A 26,798-nucleotide genomic window follows, 5' to 3' on the forward strand; every position below is an offset into this window, starting at 1 on the left:
CTTCCTTGCACAACTGTCCTAGCCGTGGATTCGCCCGCAGAGCCTCAATCCAGACAAATGGAACGGGCAGGCTTCGCCCACTGTCCTCCAAGCTTTAGGCTATCAGTTGAGGAGGCTCAAACAATCGTTTGAGGAGAATTAGCAGTGAACAGTCGTGTTAAATTGAAATTCTATTTACAAGAATGGTACTGCTCGCAGCCAGGAACGACGCGAGACTACCTCGGCTCGCCTAGACCAACTCTCTCCAGCGGCCATTTGATATGTTCTCGCCATGAAAAATCCAAAATGTCGTATATAGCAGCCAGCAACTGCCGACTCCACCCTTCCAACCACCAGCGGTTGTCCATCGAGTACAGCAAGATGCAGTAATGCGCGAGAATCACCAAGCTCATCGGGCGGCGATCTCCGAGACACGCGACATACGTTGAATTGACTATGACAGGCCATCGAAAGAGTTTGATTCTATCGCAGCCGGAGCAGTAATATTCAAAAGTTTCGGACAGCTGGGAGATGGCCTCCTCATGCGCCTTTGTTTCCTCCGGAGAGAATCCCGTGCGTTTCGTATCCGCATTTAGTTCGGACAAGGCTGTCATCTTAGCTTGCATGTCTGGAGGAAGTGGCCGGAGATCATCCGCCTTCTTGATCCCCAGCAGTTGCATCACCCAACTGTCTTTGATCCATTCCATCGTTGTCTCGAGTATTTTTTGTATGCCGCGGCAAAGGTTGAGGATCTGAAGCATCTCATCCACTGGAGGAAGCGACCGCAACTCGGACGCTTGTGCAAATCCGAACGCGAGCACCGAGGCAATGATCGAGAATGCGAACATCGCCGGACTGTTCGACGGATTGATGTTGTTCAACTCCCGCCGAAACAGCATCAGTGCCAGCGCCTGGTGGCCCGTGGCCAATTCCACGTATTCTCGGCAAGACTCGGACTGTCGGCGCGCCCTAACCAAATGAAGAGCGGATAGAGACAGAATGCCGTGCATGAGAAAGGGATGAGCGACGGCACTTTTCGGGACATCGTTTTGAAGGGTGACGCAGAAGTCTTCGTCTTCCGAAATTGTCTTATAGCAGACCGTTGAATAGTGATGCATGAGTTCCAAGTCTCGCATGTGGAGGTTGGACGAAAGACCTGTATCACGATAGGAGCTATTATAAGCCTGCGACGGATCAGAATACCCTGGTATCGACGGTGTTATGGGTGATGGAGCATGGCTCGAATGGTCGCTCTCCACGTGGGCAGTGGCCGAAGTCGGAACATCAGCGGATTTGCCTGCACTCTGAAGTAACCGGCTTTTCACCGGGGACATCAGATAGACGCAGTCGATCCTGTGTTTCAAGCAGTTGTTGCATGTAGGTGTTCTCTCGTCACACTGTCCAATCATGAGCATCAATGGAAACAAGCAAGAACGAATAGTACTCTACTGTCGTTAGTACCTTGATTCGCCTCTTTTTGCACTGGACACAGCCCAAGCGGCTTTTCGTATGAGTCCGCCTGGTCCCCATGATTACTTCTCAAATATGCCCTGGGCTCGTCAGCAGCGTGTTGTTTGGGATGGAATCCGTTTCCAGCATGATGTCAGAATTCGAGGCGACTTTGTTGGCTAGTTACCTATGCAGATGATATATAGATCATGAGAAACATGGAATCAAAGGACAGTATGTAAACCAGCATTGGATGCTAGCCATGTCAGTACAGACGAGATGACCGATCCTACAGAATATCACACTGCACTTGAAGCTGCCAAGATTAGACCGCGCGAAGCTAAACAAAAAAGAGGTAGTCTTGGCATTTCGGCACAAGGCGGATCTGAAGTGATTAGTCATCCGATCTTCATTAGACATCAATGCACTAACCCAATCTAGTTAATAGTACTTACTCCTACGGTTACATAAGTTACTCGTAGATTACTAAGTTAATTACTGTAAGGAGTAAAGAGAGTTGCGTACTCCGTAATCATGTGATATACTCGAACCACGTGATCCGACGCGTTCAAGGAGCGCTTTGTCACGTCACTGACGCGACTGCTGCAGACGCGGTTCACCGTCGCTAGACAAGATTCTGGCCATTGTTTTGAGCTCCTTACCCTACTCTCAACTACAAGTGCTTCATGCCGCCAAGTTGTATCCGTTGAACTTTGTCGGGTCAACTCTACACTCTTGTGGGACCCGATAGTAGGTACCATACCTACCTTTTTCCGCCGCTCACCATGGCAGGCACCGCCGCAAATCCTCAGAAGCGCATCCTCACAGATGCCACAATGACATCCGGGAATGCTCTACCAAGCTTTACGACAAAGAAGCGCAAGGTGGAGGATAGTGAGAAAGTGACGCCACTTAATGTTACTCCCCGAAGCAGCGGCAACGCAAAGAAGGGCTTCGGATCGAGTCAGCCACAGAGAAGCCAGTTCGAAGAAGTCCTGGAGAAGTTCAGCCAGGATATCAACGAGCTCAAGGATAAGAACTCGGAGAAGGATCAGCAATGGGATCGACCGCCACTGGATGGATTCAATCCGGAAACGGATAATATCTGCTTCCAGCAGATCGATGCGGAGGAAGGAGTGTTCATGGGGAAGCCTACCGTCAGGTTATTTGGTGTGACAGAGGTATGCCCTGCCTTATGGGCTTGACTCGGTTAGCACTTGATTCTCACAACCAGTTAAGAAAGGAAACTCGGTGCTGCTGCATGTCACGGACTTTTGCCATTATCTTTACATTGCGGCCCCCGTCGGCTTCACTCCAGAAGATTGCAAACCGTATCAGGCATTCCTTGAAAGCAAATTGGCTCAGTTTGGACAAGCTATTCACTCAGTTTCGATTACGATGAGAGAGAATCTATATGGCTTTCAGGGGAATGAGAAGAGATGGTTCATTAAGATCACTGTCACTGACCCGAAGCACATTACAAAACTCCGTTCAGGCCTGGAGAGGAACATTCAAGCATTCAATTACAAGGGGCTATGGCCGACCACCGAGGAAGGAGTCGTGACGTTTGACAATATTCAATACGTCCTGAGATTCATGATCGACACAGGGGTAAGAATGGTTTATTCCATTCGATGATTGCACTGACACTTCTAGGTCACCGGTATGTCCTGGGTACAAGTCAATGCTGGAAACTATCGCATGGTAGCGCCGCATGACAAGCAGTCACATTGCCAGATCGAGGCATACACCCCCTACCACTCCCTGATCGCCCACTCGAATGAGGGAGAATGGTCCAAGATTGCTCCTTTGCGGATCCTTTCCTTCGATATTGAATGCGCCGGGAGAAAAGGCATCTTCCCCGATCCTAGCCAGGATCCCGTCATTCAGATCGGCAACGTTGTGACACGATATGGAGAATCGAAGCCATTCATCCGCAACGTGTTCTGTCTGGAAGATTGTAGTCTAATTGTCAACACTCAAATCCTGGAATTCAAGGACGAAGCCAAGATGCTCATGGCATGGAGGGAATTCCTTGAACGAGTGGACCCAGACGTCATCATTGGATACAACATCGCAAATTTCGACTTCCCATATTTGTTGGACCGAGCAAAGCACTTGAAATGCACGGGATTCCCTTACTGGACTCGTCTACGAAATGTCCAGTCGCAGGCGAAGGACACGACTTTCTCCAGCAAGCAGATGGGGAACCGCGACACAAAAGCGACCAATACTAATGGCCGGATTCAACTAGACCTGCTCCAGTTGATTCAACGGGACTACCATCTCCGCAGCTACACGTTGAACTCTGTATGCGCGGAGTTCCTGGGGGAGCAGAAGGAGGACGTCCATCATACGATGATCACAGAGTTGTTCAATGGCACTCCCGATACTCGACGACGACTAGCAGTGTACTGCTTGAAAGACGCGTATCTGCCGCAGAGATTGATGGACAAGCTGATGTGTCTTGTCAACTACACGGAAATGGCGCGAGTGACGGGCGTTCCCTTTAATTTTCTCTTGGCCCGAGGCCAGCAAGTGAAGTTCATCAGCCAGCTCTACCGGAAAGCTCGGCAGCAGCAACTTGTGATTCCAAACTTGAATCGGAAGGATGAGCAGGAATACGAGGGTGCCACAGTCATTGAGCCCATTCGTGGGTTCTACGATGTTCCTATTGCGACCCTCGATTTTGCATCTCTGTATCCGTCCATTATGATGGCGCATAACCTTTGCTATACGACCTTGCTCAGCAAGAAGGCCGTTGAGAGGTTTGGCTTCAAAAAAGATGAGGACTATATAGTCACGCCGAACGGTGACATGTTCTGCACTCCGAAAGTGCGGAAGGGCTTGCTGTCGCAAATTCTGGAGGAGCTTTTGACCGCACGTAAACGTGCGAAGAAGGAACTCGCCGTCGAGACTGATCCGTTCAAGAAGGCTGTCTTGAACGGTCGGCAGCTGGCGCTGAAGATTAGTGCCAACAGTGTTTACGGTCTCACCGGGGCTACATCCGGCAAACTCCCTTGCCTGGAAATTGCAGGAAGCACGACAAGTTACGGACGTCAGATGATTGAGAAGACGAAAGCAGAAGTGGAGGCCAAATTTACGATCGCCAATGGCTATTCGCATGACGCTCAAGTCATTTATGGTGATACTGACTCCGTCATGGTTAAATTTGGAGTCCAGAGTCTCGAGGAAGCCATGAAACTCGGAAAAGAGGCAGCAGAGTACGTGTCGCAAAAGTTTCCCAAGCCCATCAAACTGGAGTTCGAAAAGGTGTACTATCCGTACCTGCTCATCAACAAGAAGCGATATGCGGGTATCTACTGGTCCAACCCTCATAAGTACGATAAGATGGATAGTAAAGGGATTGAGACCGTCCGACGGGATAATTGCCGTCTGGTGCAAACTGTCATTGAGACGGTCTTGCACAAAATTCTGATCGATCGGGATATTGATGGTGCGCAAGAGTAAGATACACTGACCTGCTGCTCGGTGTTACGTGCACGACTGACAAACTGCGCAGATACGTCAAAGAGACAATTTCGGATCTCCTTCAGAATAAGATTGACATGTCGAAGCTCGTAATCACAAAAGCCCTGTCCAAGAACGACTACACCGCGAAGCAGGCCCACGTGGAACTCGCGGAGCGCATGCGCAAGCGCGATGCGGGTTCTGCACCGACACTCGGTGACCGTGTGGCATACGTTATTGTCAAGGGCGCCGGAGGATCGAAGAACTACGAAAGATCAGAAGATCCTCTCTATGTTCTGGAGCACAACCTTCCCATTGACACCAAGTACTACCTAGAAAATCAGCTGGCCAACCCGCTCGGACGAATCTTCGAGCCCATCCTTGGTGAGAAGAAGGCCGCACAGCTGCTGACGGGCGAACACACACGGTCCATTTCCGTCGCGGCGCCTTCGCTGGGTGGGCTGATGAAATTCGCCAAGAAGACGCAGACTTGCATGGGATGCAAGAAACCGCTCGTCGGCGACGACGAGAAAAACGGCGCTGTCTGCATCCATTGCCGGCCACGGATGGGCGAGCTGTATTCGCGGACCTTGAAGAAGGTGTCGGAACTGGAGGTCCGGTTTGGCCGGTTGTGGACGCAATGCCAGCGATGCCAGGGCAGCTTGCATTGCGAAGTGATCTGCACAGCCCGCGACTGTCCGATTTTCTACATGCGTATGAAGGCGAAGAAGGATGTCGAGGATGCGCAGAGGGAATTGATGAGATTCGATCATGACCTTGGAGCTTGGTGATTTTTATTTTGGACATTCCTGGTTTTGTGTATTGTAGCTAAACCCTTGTTCTGGAGTCTTTGAACTTCGATCGGGTAATGCGTTCAAATGAGTATCAACGCACTTTATCCATGCTAGCATCGAACAAGTTCTGTTCAACTCGCTCTGGGATATCCTCGGAGCTAACCCTAGCCCTAACTCTAAGCTAGAACGATCGCCACCTTGTCTTCAAGGTACCTAGGTAGGTAGAGGCTACACTAGGTAACTACTAGGTTAGCTTTCTTTTTAAGTACTTCTTCTATGTATTATGCACTCCACACTACGTACTCGTAGCTTGCACGATTGATCCTGCCAGAACAATCACTCCCTGACCAGAATCGATTGCCTTTATCCAATCCTGACAATGGCACCGTCTGTTGGTCGCGCAGCCCCTGAATCGGCATCTCCGGGAACAGCAGGAGTTTTCGTTTCCATGGACTTGCGCACTCATCACGACGCGTATGTCTGGGCGTGGATCTCACTGAAAGACGAGGCTAACCGTTGCGAAGAAAGGATAGATACGACATTATGGAGGCGCGCTCACAGCGGAAGAGTCGAGTCAGGTATTGTGACATCGTGGGCTCTTTGCCCCCCGAAATCTTGCTCCAGATTGTGGAGCGCTTAGATCCGGCAGACATTGTGCAGAGCCAAAAGGTGCGATTTTTTCTCGTGTGCTGTTGTTCAATTTAGATTGACCGCGGCCGTCCTAGGTTTCCAAGCGATGGCGGTATATTTTCTCCTCCGATGCAATCACCAGCCTTGTTCTGCGCCGAACGCTTGCGTTCCTAAACACAAAGGAGAAAGAAAACGCACTTTTATCTGCCCCCGATGTGAATACCTACTTCCGGTGGCGGCATGGGTTGGAATATGGCAAACCGGTCAGGAAGATCTTTCTCCCATGGCCACAATCGTCTCTAAAGCCTGCGAAAGTTTTTTAGTGTTCGCGACGGCTGTTCTATTTTTTTAGGGTTGAAAACGAAGAAGCCGTGAGCGAATTTGAAATGTTGGATCTTGAGACCGGACAGAGATCGACCTTCACCGATGATGAACCTGGATGGTTCGATTTGTGTAGTTTCTTAGTTTCCGATTGCTATGTTGCTGCTGTTTCGCATTTTGATGGGTATTTGACACGATAGTTTTGTCTCGTTGGTGTTCTTGTCTAACGGTAGTGCTGGCAGATTCCTGATCGCGTGGAACATACGCACATCACAGCAATGTGTATCAGGAGAGCTTCCTTGTGACGCTCAACACGCCTCTATTATCAAGGACAAAGTGGTCCTGATTGATCTCGAATCGAAGCCACCTTATCCGATCTACATTTGGGATTTGAGCTCTGATCACATCCGAACAATCGGGAACTTCTCCAACCTGTGGTTGTGGCACGTTGACCCGGATGAAAACATTCTAGTGGCTTTCGAGATCGACTGGTACACCGACCAGCTGAAGGTACAACAGACCAAGTGGACATTGACCGGGAGACTACTCGACAAGAAAAATTTTCACCTATCAGTGCCATATCCTCGTCTTGAGGTCGAAGGTCCTTTCTAACCACCGGAAACCTACGACACCGAACAAATCAATTCCCGCAATCTAACCTTTGGCCACAAGACAATACTACGTCTGCCGTATTTCAAGGATTCATCGAATACAACGATGGACCTCATATACGACCACGCTATTGACAAGCTGAGCATTCGATTAAACGATTGTGCTCAGCCTAATTTTGCTGACGAACCCTATATCTATCTCACCCCTGACGTTGTTTATTACTGGAAGAGTCATTACAGGCGGCTCGAAATCTTCAACGCCGACATTCAGCTTACGACCAAACGCCCGTACCAACCGGATACTCGAGAGCTCGCTGTTCGCGAGTGGTTAGGGCCGGTGGGCCATCGGATTCCTGGGCAAAGCCTGCGGATTCCACGAATGCCTTACCACCCACCACCTCAATTACTTCCCTTCGGCGATCGGGTGTTTGGTCTGGCTAGTGAAGACGGTGTTCAGTTCTGGTTCTTTGATCCCAACTTCACCCCCGATATTCCGGGTGCGGAGCCTTTTCTTGCTATAGAGGACAGTTGATGAAATGAGCAAGAAGCGAATCATGTCAGCATCCATGCTCCAACCAATTCTAAGCACTTCATCATGGAAGAACGGGCAGTTTCCAGAGATTGCTCATGACCACTCATGCTTTTGCAAGAGAAGTTCAGTCGTGATGTCGAAATAAGCACGTACGAGAGTCCGCAATACCGGACTGCAGTCACCGAGCACGGAGACAACCTAACAGTAGTACTAAGTTAGTGCAAGAAACTCTCAACAACGCATGTGGCCCGCTTAATAGAAGCGTAGTCCCAGGTCGTTAGTGACTACTAGTAGCGCAGAGAGCCTGAGCAATTGAGGCAAGGTCTGACCGACTTTGCGAATGGTCAAACCCATCAGAGCACTCACAAAGCAAACCCCTCGGAACATTTGGAAGACAGAGGACTATTCTACGAACAGTTTCGAATGCCAGTTGGTGTTTGGAATTTCGATTTGAGATCTAGCTTCAACCCTAACTCCAGGAGTACGAGTAGTCCTAAGTAATACTCCATATATGCCGCATACAGTAGGTGAGGTACTTAAATTCGCAAAGGATTCTTGCCGTACCAACCGTACGCTATCCTAGATTAGGGAATTTCTAAAGGATATCTGCAGTAACTTAGTTACCAGTGAAGTCTAAACTCGTTGATCAGCTTAGCATGCGCTTCACACTCGACAACTCCGAGTATTCATCCTGACAATCCCACTACATTTTTTTCTAATCACACCCTCATTCGTAATTAATCGCACCATTTTCATCAACGTTTCGAATAACGCGCAGAATTAGTCCAACCACAAAGCAAAGCATGAGTCCAGCGTCGGACAAAACAGCACCCTCAACCAACGGGAGCCGTGAAGGAAGTGGCGCAAGGATCCCCGATGCCGTTTCGGAGGTGACAATTCTTTCTTTGCTAGTTTTGTGAAGCGAGAGAGAAATTGCTGACAGCATCATGTGAGAAAGAATCTGTCCGAGTACGAGTCCAATCTTGCGTCCCATGTGAACCTCGTCCGAAGCCTTGCCAGCCGTCTGGACAAGGATCCCGTTAGCGACGATAAGACGGACCTCGTCTCGGCGGTGGTGAATAGTGCGCAGCGGTTGATGGAGCAGTTTACTGCTATCAAGAGGGAAATTAATATTGTAGTATGGCTGGCGAGAGTCTTACGAGTCGTATGTGTGCTTTTTCGCTGACGCGCTGGGGCGGTTTATAGTCTATGGATACAAGAGATGATGAGGAGGATGATGATTATGCATCTGCCGTCGAGGAAAGAAATGATGAGGATGGAGAAGAGTTGCCTTCGAAGCAGCAGCGGCGGAAGGCAAAGGCTACAGGGGCGCGGCGGAAACCGATATTGAATGGAGGAACATCTACAGATCAGGGCTCGTCGTCACAGAAACTATGGCCAGGAGAGAAACGAGGACGGAAGGATCAAGATATGGACGGGGTGGAATACTCGAGTGATTCCAAGACCTCGCAGAAACGACAACGGACACGGCGACGAATACCCGGTGCGGATGAAAACGTCGAAGACTACATCCCTGTAGCGTTGCAAAAGGACGACATCTCAGAAGAGGTGGAGCAACGCTTGCGGTTGAGGGAGGAACGACGCAAAAAGTGGAATTCCGCGCTAGAGAGGAAGCGGAAGCGATCCGAAGAGCGAAACCATGATACGGAGAATGATATTGAGACTGAAAAAGAGGTGCAGCTACTATCCAAAAAGCAAAGAGCTAGGAAGAGTAACGGGGGAAACTCTTGACGACGAAGATGTCAGTGGCAAATGCACCTTATCCACTGTATCAGCAACTTCCCTTCACAATGGCCGGACAAATACATAAAGCAGAGATGTGCCATTGCCCAGTTCTCTCCTCAGGTCTTTTCAGTCTGGTCATCATTCAAAAGAAATCTGCTGCCGTCAAACCCGCGGTGCCGCGTGTCGGACTCCACGCTGCCGAAGGACTCCTGGGGCAAAAAAGGGCGAAAACGCCCTATGTCCGCCGCTGCCATTAGTTCCCGATGTTCTCATGGCAGCGCAGCGAACTTGGGAACCCCAGTGTGCGGCGGTTGGTTAGTTCTTTCGATGTGAGCATGGACACCATGGAAACAAGGAACGAGGTTCCTCGTCATATGCATAGTGAACTCTTTCTATGCATCCCCCCTCAAACCCGAGCGAATAAGGAATCCGCTCGAGTCCTGCCTTTAATCCATGTACTCTGTCCGTTGACAGATTCTTAGAAGGAGTCTTGCAAGTAGAGGGTGATGGCACTCCCTCTACCTCGTTGCCACAGAGAGATCCTGCCGGCTCAAATGTGGGCGGGATTCCTGACACGGGCACCTTCGGTGTGACTCGTAAGAGACACGCTTGACGGAAACAGATTCCTCTACCAGAGGTTTCCTCCGGCGTCCGACCTTTTACCAGTATTGACATCATTGGAGAGATGCTTAGGAAACTTCATCGACCAGAGAGTTTGGCACTTACCCAATTGTCTTGATATAAAAAACCATACCTAGTACTCCGTACTCCGTACCTAAAGCCAGATGAGAGTAAATGATGGATACCGAAATTCTCACTCGCCAACCTCAGACGAGGACTGAGATTTCAAGCTGGATTCGATATTGCAGGCAAGAAGACAAGCCCGCAGTGGTTGAAGACTCGAACGAAAGCTTGTGTTGTCGTCGCCGTTGGTAAGTGGAACAGGGACAGTTGCGCTAAACTTGAAATGGAATAGAGAGGTGGGGTTTTGATGCCTGAGGCCAGAATGAACATCAGCGTCCAGTTTGGGAGACGGAAATTGGACAGCTTGGACGAATATTCAAGTCAGTGTTGCTGTTTCACTGTTGGTTGGCGTACGTTTTTACATTTTTTTTCTGGACATAGCAATTGCCATCTGATTGAGCTCTATCTGGGCCACCTCGTTCCAAAATTCAGTGTGCATTTGATCCCCTGATCGTCCAAAAATCAAGACCACATTGCGCGGCGATTACAACAGCGACCGCAAATGGACTTCCTCAAGTCGGCCGTCGCTTCGGCGATGGCCAAGGGCAGCTCACAACCCTTTTGGCTCGGCGATCGAGTGGACATTGACAGCTCGCTATGGACCCTTCATAATGCGACAAAACGAGTATGTTTGATCTGACCTTCAAGTTCTGAATCTGTGCTGATTGCTTGTTTTGGGTCATAGGACGATAATTCCAATTGCAGTGTATTCACCTTTGACATCAATGCCAACAAGGCACGACTGCCATTGGCGAAGAACGCCGTGCGCAAGTTTCGAACACTTCGACATCCCGGCGTAATCAAAGTGCTCGACACGATCGAGGTATGGAACGGTTTGCCATGAGACAAAAGGAGGCGCGTTTTGGGAGTTTGACAAGCTATAGACAGATACCCATATCTACCTGGTGACGGAACGAGTCACTCCTCTGTCGTGGGCCGTGAAGCGGAGAAGCATAAATGAGGAGACGGCAAAATGGGGTCTGCATGCCATTACAGTAAGCTGCTCTGCCATTGTCCTTCCAGCTCTCCTCTGACATGCCATTATCGCGTAGTCTACGCTCAAATTTATCAATCAGGACGCTTCTTCAGTCCACGGTGCAGTTCGTGTCTCCTCCGTCTATACAAGCGAGAGTGGCGAGTGGAAACTCGGAGGGTTTGATATTCTGAGTTCGATGAATGACGAGGATGCTGTTATATATGTAGGTGTTGCTCTTGTTTGGACGGTATGGGTATCGTAACTGACTGTCTGCAGACCTACGGTAGTCTGGTCCCGGACTCAGCTCGCTACAGCCCTCCTGAAATCAGCAAAGGAGGGTGGGAAATTATCAAGAGTAATCCACTCTCGGCTGTAGACTCGTATGGCCTGGGCATATTGATATATGAGGTCTTCAACGGTACTTTCTCTGGTGCAGAGCAGGTCGGAAAGACGACCAACATCCCGCCAAGTATGCACCAGAGCTATCGGCGATTATGCAACGCCAACCCCAAACTGCGACTTAGCCCGGCAAACTTCCTCGAACAGGGGAAGAAAGTGGGCGGGTTCTTTGAGACGCCGTTGATTCGACTGACCGACGATATTGATAGTCTTGGTTTGAAGAACGAGGAAGAGCGAGAAGAATTCATAAAGTGCGTCGGCCTGTACTGCAGTGTCTGTCATACTGGCGCTAACGAGAAGTCAGGGAACTCGATAATCTTTCGGAGGATTTCCCGGAGGAGTTCTTCAAGATGAAGGTCCTCCCCGAACTTCTAAAGTCGGTGGAGTTTGGCGGAGGAGGGCCGACAGTTTTGACAGCTGTGTTGAAGATCGGCACGAAACTCACAGACGACGAGTTCACATCGCGTTTGACACCCGTCATTATCCGGCTGTTCAGTAATCCGGACAGAGCTCTGAGGGTCTGCTTACTGGACAATCTACCCTTGATGGTTGACAGGTTGTCGCAAAAAGTTGTCAATGACAAGATATTTCCTCAAATGGTGCGTGTACATCCGAGTTCAGTGATTCTAAGTCTGACCAAGACAGACAACCGGGTTTACGGATGCCGCTCCCGTTGTTCGAGAGCAAACCGTTAAGGCTGTTCTGGCTGTTATCAACAAATTATCTGATAGAACTATCAATGGAGAACTGCTTCGGTGCCTCGCCCGCACGGCCAACGATGAACAGCCTGGAATTCGCACCAACACGACAATATGCTTAGGGAAGATCGCCAAGAACCTCGGACAGAGCGTAAGGGGTTTGCTGATGAGCCGTATCAAGCTTGTGCTGACATGTTGCGATCGTAGACGAGATCAAAGGTCCTCATTGCTGCGTTCTCTCGCTCGTGCCGGGATCCATTCGTACATGCACGTAATGCCGGGTTAATGGCATTCGCGGCAACAATGGATTGCTTTACAGAGGAGGACGGTGCCACCAAGATTCTCCCCGTTGTATGCCCACTTCTCCTGGACAAAGAGAAGTAAGACTGCCACACGATTGATTCTGAAGATAGTACTGACTGTTCCCAGACTCGTGCGAGATCAAGCAAACAAGACTATTGATCTATATCTGCAGCGGATCCGCAAGTATGCAAGCACGATAGGTGAGACCACTTCAGCGGGTTCTGAAGCAGGTGTCGCAGCTGCAAATGGTGCTCGAATTGGAACCACTCAAGATTCATCCTGGTCTGGATGGGCCATCTCCTCCTTCACGAATAAACTCACGAGTGCCAAAGGGCAAATTCAAGTACCTAGCAAAAACAATGCTGCGACGGCTGAGCCAGCACGGTCTTCTTCTGTGCCCCCCAAGACTTCCACATCGGAGTCTCTAGGCGTTCCTAAAGCCACGCAGTCAAATGCACCTACCATGGCCCGCGCTGCGTCTGATGCTCTGTTACCTACAGATTCTGGTGCGGTAAACGACGACATTGACGATTCCTGGGGCGTTGAAGCCTGGGACGATGAGCAGAATGAGTCGAAGAAAGAAGACACTTTCATTGACGCCACTAGCAGCCGTACATCGACGCCCGCTTCAACGACACCTGCAGCAGTGCCTTATGATGATGGCGGTGAGCCCGATTTCGCCGGATGGCTGGCAGCACAGGCTAAAGCCAAGTCGAAGAAACCTTTTCCAAAGGGCTTGGCCAAGTACACACCTTCACCATCCAAAGATCTCCCTACACGGTCTTCCGGTGCTACTGGCACGACAAAGGCATCGAAGCCGGCCAAGGTCATCGACCTTCGTCCCAGGGACGAGGGCGATGAGGATGGCTGGGGAGATGCTTGGTGACATCCTTTCTGGCGAACCTGCATATAGAGCGGCATGGACTGGTTGGATGGTGTTTTGTGTTGGGAACTGGGCTGGTGGTTCTGATCATTTCTATCTTCGACATTCATGATTCCAGTGGAGTAATTCATAGTCAATCTCTCTCATTGTTTCTGACGAACAAGATACCAATCCGCGATTCGAGATTCGAGATTCCATTCTGCCTGATCATCAATGGACTACTTGAACCTTGTCGAAGCGTTTTATTCCTGCCTAGTTCTCGTACTAGTAGGCCTAACTGCTCAAAAGCAAATACGATAATTCAATAGTGATGCCTGCTAACTATGTGGTATGATGGCAGCCTAAAATGAACCCAATATTGACATTTTGGATCCAATTCATGAGGCGTTGAACAGATTGTTTTGGATCTGATTCTTATGGCTGCGAAGAGATTCAACAGAGCTCGGGAACCCATGTCATATATTTGCCGCAGAAAGAGAGCTGCCTGAAACCCTAATCTCAAGCCCTAATCAGCCACGGTTCGTATTCGGTAGTGTGGAGACTCAAGTCGATCGACCAATGATCGATGAATGCTGCTCAAGTACAAACCAAATTACGAGTAGGTACTCCGTACTCCGCACTACAAGTAGTTAGTACTAGCTACAAATACGACTTGGCGCTTAGTCAGCCCGTTATCTCCGAATGGAGCCAAATCGAGGCCTGGGGGCTTGGATCTCCGCCTTGCACGTCGTGGCTGACTCTGGGAGGCTTTTGTTGAGGCACTCAGGCAGCAGTTTTTCTTCCCGAAAGTGAACTGTCCCGCAATAAGACGAGGATGAAAAATCCCGAGCACCGACCAAGCTGATCTATACATGTCGTTTGCTTAGTTAGTTCAAGAGATATAACAACAGCGCATTCTCTTTTGTCTCTTGTGATCCTAATCGAACCGCGAGATTCAGTATCTACTCTTTTAAAACACCTAGGCTAACCCCGGAAGCTCCGGGGCGACGATCCATTCAGCTCCTTGGTGCTGGCTTGCTGCTTGCTATCTCCCCTCCATCTCGGAGTTTCGGACGCTACTACCAGATAAAAACCGATCGCTGCAGTGATTTCTGAACAGAGCTCGGCCTTGATGTGTTGACAACCATCTATAAGTTACTCTTAGCAATCTTCGAGGGGGACGCGGCGACAGTCTTGGAATCGATTATACGAACATAGAATCAGGGCTCTTTAGCGGATTCGTTCACTGGCGGAACATCAGACTGCAACCATGACCTCCTATCAGGAAGATATCGACGAGGCCCCTCCGCCATACTCGGAGGTCGATCCGATGCTGGTCCAGTCGCTGGCAAACGAACAACCGAACAATGCCTCTCAATCTTCGAGCGAGAGTAACACCAGAAGAGACGCTCCGCCGCGCCTCGAGCTTCCTCTCCATCTACGAGGCGGTGACGCTCTGGCTGTTCCGTTTACCCCTCAGTCACCCGAATCAGAGACCCAAACGGAAAGCTCTGCTCCGCAACGGCCCAAACATTTCGTCTCTGCTGTGAGCTACTTCGCCGAGCGGCCCCCTCCAAGAGAGGCTCCCGAAAAGCGAGAGACCCTGGTCCATCACATGACCATCTATGCGCGCACGCAGGCAAAAGACTTCCCTCGCCGGCCACGCTGCTGGAGCTCGCGGACAGATGAGATCGAGCAGCATGACTGGGATACCTTTTTGAAGTACCTCTTCCCGCCGCACCTTGGCCTTGCGGCTACGTCCAACGACCTCAATCGTCGAGTACGAGCAGAAATCGGGCGCGATCGCAAGGATCGTGCGCAGGAAACCGATTCAGAGCGTCGTGCCCGAATTGAAATGGTGATAGACGAATGGAACCAGGACTTTTTTGGCCCTCGCGGGACATGGATCTCTCACCGATACGTTGCGGATCTCGAATCAGGGCCGGTAACCCCTCTCTGTCCGCAATGTTATCCTGCTGCGACGGAAGCGTCCGAGAAACGTCAGCAACTTCTCTCGTCGTCGTCGCAGGAAGCGCCAATTCCGGCTGCATCCGAGCAGTCAGGCCAGAGAATTCCTCGTCGTCCAGTAGGAATGCCCGGCAGCCCGAATTCTCGCCAGCATACGGTGACATCGTCGACTCCTGCAACGGAGGGCCGTGCAAGCTCTGAACAAGCATCTGACCAAACGACTTCTGAAAAGAGCGAGGATAATGCACGAAACAAATCCTCCCAGGGTCTCTGGGGTTATAAACCTCTATCCTGGGCCGCACAATTGAGCATGCGAGCGCAACAGTGTGCAGACAAATTCAGTTTGCAAGCGATGGAATACGGCAAGATGATAGAAGAGGCTGCGATGGCTCATGGGAAGCAACTAGAACAATATGCGCAAGTCATGGAACGGGTTGCCGAGGCCCATGGTAAACGAGCTGAGGAGGCCGCAGCCCGCGGAGGGAAATTGGTGGAGAACTGGACGGCGTCGATGTTCGGTTGGTCGAACGATAACCTCATTGATCAATCCGGCAATGCGGAAGGAAGACGTTCTCCATCACGCCGTTCATCCGTGTCTTCAACTGACTCGTTGGACTCGCTATCATCAATCGAGACGCTCTCTAGTGTTTCAGACTTGGATCCCGCCGAGATCTCGGCCGTCCGCGTTCAATTGCAGAGTTTGGGGCATTATGGACCAGCTGAACTGCACAATGCTGCCGTTGGTTTGCGCAGTCACCTCCGGGCCTTGCAACAGTCACGACGAGATGCCAGAATCATGTCTCGGAACAACCAAAGACGGGGGCGCTGGGGGCGCTGGGAGTCCCCTGAAGAAGGTCTGGATCGGGAAATCCGACGTCGCATGATCAAAGAAGAGGAGAAACTCTTGCGACAAGCGTTCAAAGACGTCAACCGTCGAATTCGGCAGGGACTGCAGGAGAGCCGACGGCGAAAGCGTGAGTGCCGGAGATCAAAGAAATGTTGCCCATCAAGCGGCCAGTCGTCATCCTGCCCATGGAGTGGCGAGCGTGGTAGCAGCCGCAGTTGGGGCGGTAGCAGCTGTTCTATGAAAGAGAAATATTGCCCCAAGGGCAAGGATGGGGCTCCGATGGACGCACACGCCGTGGCCAAGGCCTGGTCCGAAGCGCAAAAGAAGCGGGCCGAGGCTACCAAAAAGGCCCACAAAGAGCGAATTCGTGCTATGGAGAGAGCGTACAAGGAGATGGAGAAAGAGATGCGCAAGGCGGCCAGGATGAATCCTTACCACCATCCTCGGATTGACGGGCCTTGGCCCCCGCCTGCCGCTGCTCCTATTACTCCTGATTCCGACGGCCTGCCTCATCGTCAGAGTCACTTTGTGGACGATGTGACGACGGGATCAACGGCGGCCACGGAGGGTGTTGCGGAAGGTCAACAGAAGACGACGGCGACGGGCGTCAAGATCCCATGGGGCGGAGACTCGGCGCAGCAAAGCGGTGTTACACCCGCGGACGATGGCACACCTGGAGTTCCAGAATTGGACGGGACACCGGTTCGGAGTGAACTGGAGGAGCACCGTTGAACTCCCTCTCCACTCAATTGACGATTTCTATGATCCTCGTTGATGATATCTATTACTTGTCATTCGCATGGGACATGAATTCTTGTATCTATTTTCTTTCATGGATGTAGTTATGATGACGATCCGAACCAAATGTACATGTTGGTCTTCTGAAATTCAACGAGCAGCAGCCTCATTCTTTTCCACCAAATCGCCAACTCCCAATGGGCGTCCAATCTTGACCTTGATCTTCTTTTGCTTTTCCTTATCATCACCGTCATCTTTCTTTCCCAGGTCGCCCACAGGATCGCCCTCATCGGGATGCTCATCACCACCATCACTTTTTTCTTGTTGCCGTGTCGATTTGTCACCATCTTCCTTCTTCGCGGCGGTAGCAGTATCATCATCATCATCATCCCAGTTCAGCCACATATGCTTCAAATCGCATCGCATCGCGTATGCATCCTCGCCATCAGCGTAGTACTTTGATTCCACTTTGTCCACCTGGAAGCCCAGAGTGTCGCGGTAGAGATGTAACGCGGCGGTATTCGAGACACGGACATGCAGGGAGACGTAATGTGCTCTGTGGGATTCGGCCATTGCTCTCTCTACACATGAAACCATCAATCAGATGCCCCCAGAACAAAAGAAGGAGGGGGGAGGAACGTACGACTCATCCTCATCAACCTCTCTGCAATCCCCAACCGTCGATGCGTGCGCATCACACTCAAGCTCGTGATATGTCCATGTGGAATCCCATCCGCGGGTTCCTCCTCCATCTTAGCGAGGACATAGCCCACCACCTTGGGATATTCTTCCGGTCCCCCGCTGCTGACGCTGCCGGGTTTATGTTGTCGATAGCCGTTTTTGGGCCGCACGACGGCGACGAAGCTCAGTTGCGGCCATGTCAGGGCATGGTAGAGGTAGTATTTCAGAAAGTAGTTCTCGGGCAGGTTGGTAATGTTGCAGGTTTGGATGGCCGGGAGGAGGTGGATGTATGAGGGGAATGACGAGAGGGGTAGGATGTCGACCATTTTGTATGAATCTGTCTGCTTTCTTGAATGCCGGTGTCTAGTCCACTTCGGTCGTTTCTGGCGTGTTTTGGGTTTTTTTTTTTCCTTTTTTTTTTTTTTTTTTTTTTTTTTTTTTTACTTTCGTGCAGTGCGACTCGGTGCTAGAGTCGGCAGGTTGCTGGGTCAGGTAGGCGGATGATGTTGGTCGGGCTTCGTGAGAAAGATTCGAGGATGGTTAGATTCTTCATGCGATGCCATAGTCAATTTGATTGCTAGATACTCACTGCCCTGTCTCTGGCTGTGCCCTCTCCGGTTCGAATGGCGCACCCTCACTTCACTGAACCGGGCGCGTTAAGGGCCGGCGTTGAGAGGCGGGCTGGCCCGGGAGTGTCAGATCAGCGCTTGACCTGAATAGGAAGTCAATTAGGGTTTAGGGTATCTATCCTAGTCCCTCTGCTCTATCACAATTATTCAAAATGACGCATGCTCATAACGGCCTCAATGATGCCCAAATCCAAACGCCGAAATCCAATCAGTCATTAACAATCGTAAGTTATAACTTTACAGCAGGATAATAATGGCATGAACCATGATCGCCAACAAAAGACCGATGGCCATGGCGTGGGTTCGCAGTTTCGATGCAGCGCTTGTCGTCGAGCCGCAGCATTTGCCGTTGTACGTGACGTTGTTCATTCTCGCTGCGACCTCAAAGACAGATCCGTTCGAACTGCCAACGTTGTAGAAATCGACGAGCAGAACAGTTGGAGGCCGATGCCAGAGTTCTATCGGCGAAGGTTAATATCGAGCTTCAAAGCACAATGTTCAGTTGGGTATTAAATAGTCGAGGAGGCGTACTTGTGCAGTTCTCCGCCATCCATCCAAGACTGCCGTATCCAGCCACAGCGTTCGTCTCGTTCAGAATCGCGGTGTTGGGCACGAGCAACTCCAGACCGGCAATTGCGACTTCCAGATTGAGGTTGTGGTTGGCCATATAGAGCCGATTCTTCGAATCGCCATAGGTTAACCCGGGAGGACGCTCTACTGTGCAGGGAAAGTCGCGGTTTGTGGGTGAGAACGGCGTTTCCCACATGTGGCTGAATTCATCGAGCAACCACGGCACCTCCGTCTGGTTGGCCTCGTAGTCCAAGAACATGACCACACGCTTCCCTGACACAATCATCTGTCCTAACGTCGGCCAGTCGTTGAGGCCCATCGGGACTTTCGGTGGTGTATAGACGAATTTCGAGAGGCCGGAGTTCACAACCGGCGCGGTGAAGTTCGTTGGCTTCACATAGTCGTAGTTGCCAATCAGGATGGAGATAACCTCGTATGGGTTCTGCCTCATCCAGTCCGCGACTGTGCGCAGATAGTCCTCCAGAGGGCCGACATTTAGCAGGTCGCAGGAGGTATGGCAGAGATACATGGTGTCGTTCAGGTAATGAGTCTGGAATTGGACTGATTCCATCAAGTTAGATGTTAGCCATTCTCTCGCTTTCAATGCAACCAAGGCAGATTGGCGTACGAAATCGAATCCCGTCATTGAGTTGGGTGGTCACATCAAAATACTGATTCGACGCCAGGTTCCCCGGCCGGTCAAAGGGACTGTTGTGGGCTCCAACCACGGTAATGTTGGAATAATTCCTGGCGCAAAACTCGACATATCCATTGCAGGGCCGCGTGTTGACTGGCGTGGGCGTTGCTGTCGTGGATGCTGGGGGAGCCGTGGTTTCTGTGGTGGAATTCGCCGACAGAGTGATGGTTCCTTTGCCTCGCGACGTTGAATCGGACTCTGTATCATTCGATGCGGTTGATGCATTGTGCTCTTGCCCCGACACAATCGTCGTGGTGGTCATAGATAGGTATGTCCCCGTGATATTAACAATGTCCAGGGGGTCCTCGGTGACCGGGAGAGTGGTGATGGGCCCGGTCATTGTTGTTGCTGATGTTTCTTCTGGCGCGGCGAGTGCCGCCGCCAGCAGTAATGCTGGTGCTGCCCAACGAGCACGCATTTCCGCCGCTGGGAGGGGAGGGTAGTATCAAGGAAGCTACACATACATACGATGCTGTCGCTAGTATATCACCTGGTATCGCTGAGCAAAGCTTCACAGCCTCGAGCCTTGACCAACAACCGACAATCCACGCAAAGTGGAGCGCTGAAAAGGAGTCGAGGCATAAATAAAGTACTCAGGTTAAGAAGAACATGAGTGGTCGGTTGCGACAAGCACTGCCGTCTTGGAAATACTCCATACTCTGCACCACTGGATTTGAATGCTGACAAGTCATAGGTTACATATCAACGACCTGATTCTTCACCGTTCAAGCATCGCAACGAATATCAGGTTCTCGACCCTCTCCTCCGTTGACGGAGGTTGAGAAGAGGCTTGGGTTACGTAATCCAGAGGCTTCTGCAGGACCCATGCATACGTCATGCAGGGTCCATCCAGGCCCACATATCCTTGAAATTCAAACGGTAGCCGCTGAGTCATCATCAAAGCCTGCTGTGAGTGGTCAAATCCCTGGCCGCAGTGAATGGCGCGTTCCCACTTAGGTAAGAGCTTAATTCCGCCTCTTTGCTTCATGGGAAAAAGATCTGCCTAAGGCCAACAGAGCAAGAAAAATATCAGAGGCTGAGAGAGAGGCTGAGAGCTGCTCAGCATTTCCAAACCCACCCAAGGTCAATAATAAGTTATGATCGAGAGATGATTATAACTCCTTCTGTTAAGAGCCTCCGTTGAAATGTTTTCGCTACGATTGATGTGGCGGACGGTGATTTGCTGCGAATCGATTTTCTGAGAATCTATTTAGGTACTCCGGACGGAGTGCTCGGAAACTCTTCTCTGCTGCTTGCAAATGCCTCAGTGACTCGATGCCGCGATCGTCAATGTTCATGTCAATGCCCTTCTTCTTGCCGAGTCGAATTACAACTCTATTTCCCTTTTCTTTCTCTCGTTGAGTTCTCACCATGTTTGACGCCCGCGCAGATGACCTTCGACCCTATACAACGGTAATCTGGCACCGCGTGGTGCGTGCTCTGATCTATACAATCGCCTTCATCTTTCTCGTTCTCGTCGTCATTGGAAATATTTCCAACAGACCAGTGCTCAGGCAGATCTACTTTTTAAAAATAAACCTAGCCAATATCATTCCGTTGTCAGTCCCAAATGCGGTCTTTATCAACAGTGTCGCGCGAAGTATCGGGTTGCATGATTTCTACCAGGTTGGCTTGTGGAATTTCTGCGAAGGATACGAAGATACTGGGATCACGTCCTGTTCAAAGCCGGAGACCCTATACGCTTTCAATCCCGTCAAAATAATAATGGATGAGCTGCTTGCTGGTGCAACAAGTGTGTGGCCCCTGATCCCGGCGGCGGAGAGCACCGGGTGCACTGACAAGGAACATCTGTAGTTGCCCTACCCGCTGAGGTGATTGACGCTTTGGATATCGCCCGTACGGCGTCGCGATGGATGTTTAGCTTATTCCTTGCCGGAACGGTACTTTCATTCCTGGCCATTTTCATCACGCCCTGGGGCACGTCGTCACGTCCCCCGCAGACCATCACGGAGAAATCAGACCCCAACGGCCCGGTTCAGCCTCACCGACGACGAACTTTTATCCTGCTGCGATCCTTCCCCATGGTCCTGTTGACCTTCGTAACAGCTCTTTGCACCATCGTCGCTTCCGTCGTGGCCACCGTGATGTTTACCATCTTTCGAAACGTATTCTTGGAGAATGGAGTGGATCTCAATATCCAGGCGGAATTGGGCGTGCGGATGATGGCGTTTATGTGGATTGCGTCGGGGTTTACCCTGCTGGGGTTCATCGTTCAGCTTGCATCATGCTGCTGTGCTTGCTGTGGCGGCCGCCGTGCCCGACGCCAGTCGCGGCGTCAAGATGTCCCGGACGACAAGACGAATGATTCGAGTTCATCCAGTTCTTCTGCTGTCAGACGACGTTTTGGATGGCGAAAAATCAGGATCGAAGTCTGATTTTCTCGGGGCCGGATAGATGTCCACTGTACTCGTTATTTTCCACAGTTAGACCTTTTTTGTAAGATATGAATACATAGGCGCTCAATCTTTCCACCGAGGTATGTAGTCTCTGATGTCTAGGCAATTCCGGTATCTCCCGATCTCTCGACCTCAATCCATCATTCTACGCATCAAATACTAACTAACGCATCATTGTTATCCGACATTTACAAGCATGGTTCCTCTCAGAATCTGCATGGGTTTGGACAGGGCGATTACACTCACCAGCAGAGAGCATTGGTACAGTAAAGGTCGCCACATATCACTGCATCTTGGTAGTCCCCGTCCTTTGCCAGTTGGTGGCTTGCCGTACGAACTAGGAAATCTTGCTTTCTCCTTTCGAGACTGTAAGTCTTATTCGCTTTCTCTTAGAAAACCGATTATCGCCGCATTGGCGCGAGAATTCGCCGTGTTCCTGCGACAATTACGCGTCCGCGTCAAAGCTCGGCCAGCAAAAAATGCGTTCGAACCAACAGAACCCACCGTCACTTTCCAACTTGCTCATCAAAGCATTCACCACAATGTCGAAAACGAGATCCCGCCGCCATGATATCGAATCCAGAATTAGGGAAGCTGTAAAAAAGGCTTCATCTCAAAGAAAATCGAATGTCTCCGCGTTAGCGCGAGAATTTGGCATTCCTCGTTCGACGTTACGCGACCGCGTCAAAGGTCGGCCAGCAAAAACCGCGTTTGAGCCCCCAAACAGATTGCTGTCCAAGCCACAGGAAGAGGCATTGCTCAATTGGATCCGGCACCGTGATGCCCTTCATAATCCTCCTACGCCGAAGGCGATTGAGGCGTGTGTGAACCGGATTCTCGAGAGAAATGCCACCTCCCAACCGTCACCGCACGCTAGTAAGATGTGGGTATATCGGTTTCTAAAGCGTCTACCTAGCGACCTAAAACTCGTTAAGCAAAAACCAATTGAGAGGAAGACATTAAGCACTATGGATATCGAAAAATTGCGCGAGTGGTTCGACGAGCTGAAAACATCCATGGCCGACATTCCCCCGAAGAATATCTACAACTTCGATGAGACGGGCTTTCAGCTGGGTGAAGGGAAAGCTCAAAACGTCGTTACGTCAAACCCGGAACGAGCTGGTCAGGGCGTCGCAGTTGATGGGACGAACGACTCCCTAACGGGTATCGAATGTGTCTCCGCTGATGGGACTGTCATTCCGCCTTATTTCATCTTCAAAGGCGAATATAACTTGGAAAGGTGGTATCTACAAGTCCCCGAATCCGCATACGATTACCGGATTGCGACAGCACCAAAGGAGTACACCACAGATGAGATTGCCCTCGACTGGCTCCTTCATTTCCATGAGCATACGAAGGAGAGGGCAAGAAAATCCAAAAAGAGCTCGAAGCTCTCCCCTAGATTACTGCTCATGGACGGCCACGGGTCTCATCTCACCTACGAGTTTCTGGATTTCTGCCAGAAACACAATATCATTCCATTCTGCTTCGTCCCAAGACGACCCATCTCTTGCAGCCTTTGGATGCGCAGCCATTCTTGGTGTACAAGGACTACTTTCGACGAAACAACAATGGGGATAGTGGGTGGGGTGTCCTGTCCTCGGACAAGGCCGACTTTCTGAAGGATATCCCTAAAATTCGGGAGGATACGTTCAAACAGCTAACGATCCGCACTGTGTTTGCGGATCGTGGCATTTATCCCTGGAATCCTTCGAAGATTCTGCATCCCACAATCCCCGCGAGATCTCCAACTCCTGAACTACAAATAGTCGATGGAGATAAATCGCCTTCCAACTCGTCGGTTTCAAGCACTTCACCCCCTCAGAATGTCGAGGGCCTCCAACAAAGCATCAGCAAGCTGAAAAGATATCAGGAGGAAAATTCGGAACTGTTTTCTGAGAGTTACCTACGGCGTGCCGAGCGAGTCTACGAGGCTGCAGTGAGGGAATTCGAAAGGTGCGCGGAGTTTCAGCTGGATAATGCCCGCCACGCCGCCTACGACAGCGTCCAACCGGACGTTAATCACAGAGGAGGTTTTCCAATCTCAAGGCGCATCGACACCTGCGGGCTCAAACCTCCTAATTGCGCAAAGGCGAGAGAAAAATATTTGGATGTGGATCGCTTTGCCAATGGCCGACCGACCAAGACAGCCCTTCATATTGGGTTTGGAACCGGAGGAGAATTCGACCGGTAGAAAAGAGAAGATCTGAAAGATGTAGTAGTCTATTCCGATCCAAACCCAGCCGGGTGACCTGTTTTACGGGAACAACGTAGAGGAGCAAATTGATCAAATTGCCGATCTTCGAAGGTTTAAAACCCTATCGTACCAGGTTTAGAACCGATGAAGATTCGACCGGAGAAAGATGAGAGCCTAAGATTCAAATTGATAGATTTCATTCTGATTCAAGTTGAGTGTGGTGATTGTTGCGCCCGAAAATGTAGTTGAAAGGTGGCGGGCAAGGCATGGTTCACCCAACACTGTGAGGTTGGTTTGTTAGGCTTTTGTAGATTGGCTGTGGAGAGCCGAGGATAGGTTACTCAGTCCTGGACGGAGTACTGTACTCCGTAGTTACCTGGAATAAAATAGCCTAGTATTCTGCCAGACATAACTGGTAGACTCCTCACCGCCTTTATGTAATTAGCCAATCAGGGATTGTAACATTCTTCACCGCCTTCGACCGTCTCCTTCACGGTTCGTACTGGATCTTGAGTATCGACCCTTGTCTCTTGCAGTCTCGCCAGAAGAACAGTCCATCCTTCTTTGTCTTTCGATCACTGCAGTCATGAGCGTCATCCTATGTACTGGTGAGTAGACTTCCTGGGACTTCGTTGTGACAGCCGGAGCATATCGCTAATGGAGTGCATGTAGCGGGGTATGACCATACCATTCGGTACGTTCCTGGATTGATCGATGTAGCACCCGGACTATCTCCGAGGGCAACTTGCTGACTGCGCGACCTTCATCTGGGCTTTAGTTTCTGGGAAGCCCTCTCGGGGATCTGCTCGCGGACCCTTCAACATCCAGACTCCCAGGTGAACCGGCTATGCATCACCCCGGACAAACGCTACCTTGCCGCCGCGGGCCACACCACCGTCAAGCTCTACGACATCAAGTCATCGAACCCAAATCCGATAACAACATTCGAGGGTCACACGAATAATGTTACGGGCGTGGCTTTCCATTGCGAGGGCAAGTGGATGGTCACAAGCTCCGAGGATGGGACGGTGAAAGTTTGGGATACGCGAACGGGCAGTTTACAACGCAACTATGTCCACAAGGCGCCCGTGAATGATGTTGTTATTCATCCGAATCAAGGAGAACTGATTAGCGGAGATCGCGCCGGGATAGTTCGTGTCTGGGATCTAGGCGAAAGCGTGTGCACCCATCAACTGATTCCGGAGGAGGACACCGCGGTGCACAGTGTGAGTGTTGCCTGTGACGGCTCGTTGCTCTGCGCTGGTAACAAGAGGGTATGGCGCGTCTCATCAAAGGCCAGGATGAACCGGACTGACAGATGCTTCCAGGGAAATGTCTACATCTGGCGCATGATCCAAGACACCGAGGTGACCCGAATTGTGCCTGTCACCATGTTCCAGGCCCACAAGGACTATCTGACCAGGGTGCTTTTGTCTCCTGATGTTAAGCACCTCGCAACATGCTCTGCAGACCACACCGCCAAAATCTGGAACCTGGATCCAGACTACCCGCCCGCCAAGCAAGCAGCGGCGAACCGTAATAAGCAGACGAATGGAGCGACCGCCAACGGCGACGGACAACGACAATCAGGCTCACCAACGGGAGACGCCACATCCGATCAGGGCCAGGGCCAGGGTGGCAACGACTTCTCCGGCGGCACGCCGGGGACATCGGCGGGATCCGGCTCGCAGGCGATGCCCATGATCCCCACGCAGCCAGACGCACCACCAATCGACCCGAACACGCGGACGTTGTACCTCGAGCAAACCCTGGCCAACCATCAGCGGTGGGTCTGGGACTGCGCCTTCTCCGCGGACTCCGCGTACCTGGTGACGGTTTCCAGCGACCATTATGCGCGTCTCTGGGAGCTGTCGTCGGGACAGATTATTCGGCAGTATAGCGGCCACCACCGCGGCGCAGTCTGCGTAGCGTTGAACGATTATTCCGAACCTCGATGATTTTTTTTACGTAGTTTTAATTGTCTGTATAGCGACGGACGTCGAGCATGTACCTGGCGTTTGGGGGTTACGTATCAAGCATGCCGTTATGTTGGGATACCTGAATGTTTGCGGGTTTGGTTTGTTATTTGCCAGTCTGTTGTTCTCGTTCGGTAGCAATGCATGCACTGCATATATTGCTCAACGCATCGAAGAGGGATATATGCCAACGGAAAGACCAGACACGTACATTCTTTCGAAACCATCACCGATCAACTCTTGCCACCACTATATTCGAGCAGGAGCTCATACATAATCCCTGACGGACAAGGGAACCTAACCCAATGCGATTCTAACACCCAAATTGTAACGGAAAAGAAAAAAAAATCAAGGCTTTCCAATCTATACTTGAAGGGCGACGACGAGAACTGTACTTATTTAGTTCACAGCGAACCACGTCACTGTCACCACGACGTCGAGCCCTCGCTCCTCTCCACCGGGGTACTTGAACGTCCACATGCCGTCCCGGTTGACGTCCCAGTAGGCGCCCGCAGCCGAGTGCAGTCCGCGCCGGCCGGCGTCGCTGGGTGCGGCGCCGGGAG

At 50.9% G+C, this 26,798-nt stretch overlaps 11 protein-coding genes across 11 annotated transcripts; 8 read left to right on the forward strand and 3 right to left on the reverse strand.

Moving 5' to 3' along the window:
- Nucleotides 1–215: 215 nt before the first annotated feature.
- VTN31DRAFT_6608 (uncharacterized protein) lies at nucleotides 216–1,509 on the reverse strand (the record flags this gene model as incomplete). The annotated part of the gene is made up of 2 exons (XM_069407237.1): nucleotides 216–1,376; nucleotides 1,441–1,509. The coding sequence occupies 2 exons, from the start codon at nucleotides 1,507–1,509 to the stop codon at nucleotides 216–218; spliced, it is 1,230 nt and encodes a 409-aa protein (XP_069258783.1).
- A 704-nt stretch (nucleotides 1,510–2,213) lies between these two features.
- Nucleotides 2,214–5,690, forward strand: VTN31DRAFT_6609 (uncharacterized protein; the record flags this gene model as incomplete). Its single annotated transcript, XM_069407238.1, has 4 exons — nucleotides 2,214–2,609; nucleotides 2,668–3,039; nucleotides 3,085–4,895; nucleotides 4,952–5,690. 4 exons carry the CDS (start codon nucleotides 2,214–2,216, stop codon nucleotides 5,688–5,690), a joined length of 3,318 nt encoding a protein of 1,105 aa, XP_069258784.1.
- A 382-nt stretch (nucleotides 5,691–6,072) lies between these two features.
- Nucleotides 6,073–6,646, forward strand: VTN31DRAFT_6610 (uncharacterized protein; the record flags this gene model as incomplete). The annotated part of the gene is made up of 3 exons (XM_069407240.1): nucleotides 6,073–6,167; nucleotides 6,218–6,362; nucleotides 6,419–6,646. 3 exons carry the CDS (start codon nucleotides 6,073–6,075, stop codon nucleotides 6,644–6,646), a joined length of 468 nt encoding a protein of 155 aa, XP_069258785.1.
- Nucleotides 6,647–6,709: 63 nt separating this feature from the next.
- On the forward strand, nucleotides 6,710–7,256 carry VTN31DRAFT_6611 (uncharacterized protein; the record flags this gene model as incomplete). Its single annotated transcript, XM_069407241.1, has 2 exons — nucleotides 6,710–6,828; nucleotides 6,887–7,256. 2 exons carry the CDS (start codon nucleotides 6,710–6,712, stop codon nucleotides 7,254–7,256), a joined length of 489 nt encoding a protein of 162 aa, XP_069258786.1.
- Nucleotides 7,257–8,590: 1,334 nt separating this feature from the next.
- VTN31DRAFT_6612 (uncharacterized protein) lies at nucleotides 8,591–9,539 on the forward strand (the record flags this gene model as incomplete). Its single annotated transcript, XM_069407242.1, has 3 exons — nucleotides 8,591–8,677; nucleotides 8,746–8,925; nucleotides 8,994–9,539. 3 exons carry the CDS (start codon nucleotides 8,591–8,593, stop codon nucleotides 9,537–9,539), a joined length of 813 nt encoding a protein of 270 aa, XP_069258787.1.
- A 1,240-nt stretch (nucleotides 9,540–10,779) lies between these two features.
- VTN31DRAFT_6613 (uncharacterized protein) lies at nucleotides 10,780–13,539 on the forward strand (the record flags this gene model as incomplete). Its single annotated transcript, XM_069407243.1, has 9 exons — nucleotides 10,780–10,902; nucleotides 10,963–11,100; nucleotides 11,162–11,272; nucleotides 11,330–11,476; nucleotides 11,530–11,903; nucleotides 11,957–12,251; nucleotides 12,298–12,501; nucleotides 12,558–12,730; nucleotides 12,780–13,539. The coding sequence occupies 9 exons, from the start codon at nucleotides 10,780–10,782 to the stop codon at nucleotides 13,537–13,539; spliced, it is 2,325 nt and encodes a 774-aa protein (XP_069258788.1).
- A 1,246-nt stretch (nucleotides 13,540–14,785) lies between these two features.
- Nucleotides 14,786–17,062, forward strand: VTN31DRAFT_6614 (uncharacterized protein; the record flags this gene model as incomplete). Its single annotated transcript, XM_069407244.1, has 1 exon — nucleotides 14,786–17,062. The coding sequence occupies one exon, from the start codon at nucleotides 14,786–14,788 to the stop codon at nucleotides 17,060–17,062; it is 2,277 nt and encodes a 758-aa protein (XP_069258789.1).
- Nucleotides 17,063–17,218: 156 nt separating this feature from the next.
- On the reverse strand, nucleotides 17,219–18,075 carry VTN31DRAFT_6615 (uncharacterized protein; the record flags this gene model as incomplete). Its single annotated transcript, XM_069407245.1, has 2 exons — nucleotides 17,219–17,649; nucleotides 17,712–18,075. The coding sequence occupies 2 exons, from the start codon at nucleotides 18,073–18,075 to the stop codon at nucleotides 17,219–17,221; spliced, it is 795 nt and encodes a 264-aa protein (XP_069258790.1).
- A 540-nt stretch (nucleotides 18,076–18,615) lies between these two features.
- On the reverse strand, nucleotides 18,616–20,063 carry VTN31DRAFT_6616 (uncharacterized protein; the record flags this gene model as incomplete). Its single annotated transcript, XM_069407246.1, has 3 exons — nucleotides 18,616–18,836; nucleotides 18,910–19,509; nucleotides 19,577–20,063. 3 exons carry the CDS (start codon nucleotides 20,061–20,063, stop codon nucleotides 18,616–18,618), a joined length of 1,308 nt encoding a protein of 435 aa, XP_069258791.1.
- A 953-nt stretch (nucleotides 20,064–21,016) lies between these two features.
- Nucleotides 21,017–22,041, forward strand: VTN31DRAFT_6617 (uncharacterized protein; the record flags this gene model as incomplete). Its single annotated transcript, XM_069407247.1, has 2 exons — nucleotides 21,017–21,398; nucleotides 21,461–22,041. 2 exons carry the CDS (start codon nucleotides 21,017–21,019, stop codon nucleotides 22,039–22,041), a joined length of 963 nt encoding a protein of 320 aa, XP_069258792.1.
- A 2,804-nt stretch (nucleotides 22,042–24,845) lies between these two features.
- VTN31DRAFT_6618 (uncharacterized protein) lies at nucleotides 24,846–26,217 on the forward strand (the record flags this gene model as incomplete). The annotated part of the gene is made up of 4 exons (XM_069407248.1): nucleotides 24,846–24,867; nucleotides 24,932–24,953; nucleotides 25,038–25,533; nucleotides 25,588–26,217. The coding sequence occupies 4 exons, from the start codon at nucleotides 24,846–24,848 to the stop codon at nucleotides 26,215–26,217; spliced, it is 1,170 nt and encodes a 389-aa protein (XP_069258793.1).
- Between the last annotated feature and the right edge of the window lie 581 nt (nucleotides 26,218–26,798).

Source organism: Thermomyces dupontii, assembly GCF_041956625.1.
Source record: "Thermomyces dupontii strain NRRL 2155 unplaced genomic scaffold VTN31scaffold_7, whole genome shotgun sequence".
Lineage (NCBI taxonomy): Eukaryota > Fungi > Ascomycota > Eurotiomycetes > Eurotiales > Trichocomaceae > Thermomyces > Thermomyces dupontii.